Here is a 1228-nt window from a genome sequence, read left to right on the forward strand (position 1 = left end):
TTGTTTTTTACTGCTGAGTAGTACTCTAATACGTATATATTACATACTTTCTTCAATCCTGACATTCAGAGTCTATTCTTGGTCTGAAAGAACACTGGATGTGTTAGGAATACAGGATTAATATGCTACAATGACACAATTGTGTTTTTTCAGGTGGTTTATAGGAGGAGAATTAGCCAGCATCTTTCTCTGCACAGTGGTGGTCACAACAGCATGTAAGTAACTTTTCCAAAGTTGATGCTCTAATTCTTGAACTTTGCTCAAATCATGGTCATTTAAATAAAAATCAATGTGTATTTCTCTTTTCTACCCAAGACGTTGCGAAGCCGCTGTTTCTCAGCCTTGCCAGATATCTCAAAGCCACCGCCTGGGCTAAGTAAGTGCTGCCTTTGATGTCATCACTGTCTAATCAAAGATGCCAGAATCTGGTGTTTGTGGCAGGTCTCTGCTGAGTGAGAGATGGTGAGGGCCACATAGGTGAACAGCCCCATCAGCACGTGAAGAACATTTTCTTTTACTGATAAAATCTAGCAACAATCATAGAATTACGCTTCAGTCTCAAAATAACTAGAATGAAAAAGATATAAAAAATAACTAGAATGATATTTTAGGGCCTGAAGATATTGGAAATAATAGGAAAATCAGTGTCCTCAGTTCTTTTTAAAAGTGTCATTAGAGATTCATGGCATTGCACTTTCTAAACATCTCCTAGTAAGACATCTTTGTAGTACAGCTTCCCAAATGCCTGGCAAACTGCCCGTGAAATGATCTGTTCTGAGCTACAATCTTTCTGTCCTCGCTAACTCTCCTAATGAGTATTTCAGAGAGCTTCTCCGGTCTAGGAGATGCCCACAGAATTTAAATCAGACTCCTCGGGCTCCTCTCATTGCAAGACAGGCTGTGTTGTTGACCTTCACTGGGGTTGTTGAGAACAGCTACCTATAATGGCTTGAAGACAGAGCAGGGTCTGCAAATCAAATCAGTTTATTGGCCAGTGCACTTGCCTCTCTGCATCCTTGTTTATGAAATCTTGGTCCTGACTCTGAAATCATAGTGGGTTGCGTGGAGATTTATTTTCTTTACAACTCTAAGTAATATAGAGAATTTACTGGCACACTGAGTGACATTTCCCATAATTCCCAGCCATTCAGGTTTCTGAAGACAGCCATTGATGAAACTAAGATTTATTGAATCTAATATTGAGATAATTGGGTATTGGTACCATCTC

General features: G+C 39.5%; 1 protein-coding gene across 2 annotated transcripts in view; it reads left to right on the forward strand.

Annotated features, from left to right (window-relative positions):
- Window positions 1-380, forward strand: part of Tmem71 (transmembrane protein 71) — a 33312-nt gene extending 32932 nt beyond the window's left edge. For both annotated transcript variants that reach the window (XM_026782408.1, XM_005354540.1), the window contains exons 7-8: window positions 154-215; window positions 316-380. In XM_026782408.1, the coding sequence (XP_026638209.1) occupies window positions 154-215; window positions 316-380 (127 nt within the window). The remainder of the gene's footprint in view (window positions 1-153; window positions 216-315) is intronic.
- The last annotated feature ends 848 nt before the right edge of the window (window positions 381-1228 follow it).

The sequence above is a fragment of the Microtus ochrogaster genome, chromosome 15 (assembly GCF_000317375.1).
Source record: "Microtus ochrogaster isolate Prairie Vole_2 chromosome 15, MicOch1.0, whole genome shotgun sequence".
NCBI lineage: Eukaryota > Metazoa > Chordata > Mammalia > Rodentia > Cricetidae > Microtus > Microtus ochrogaster.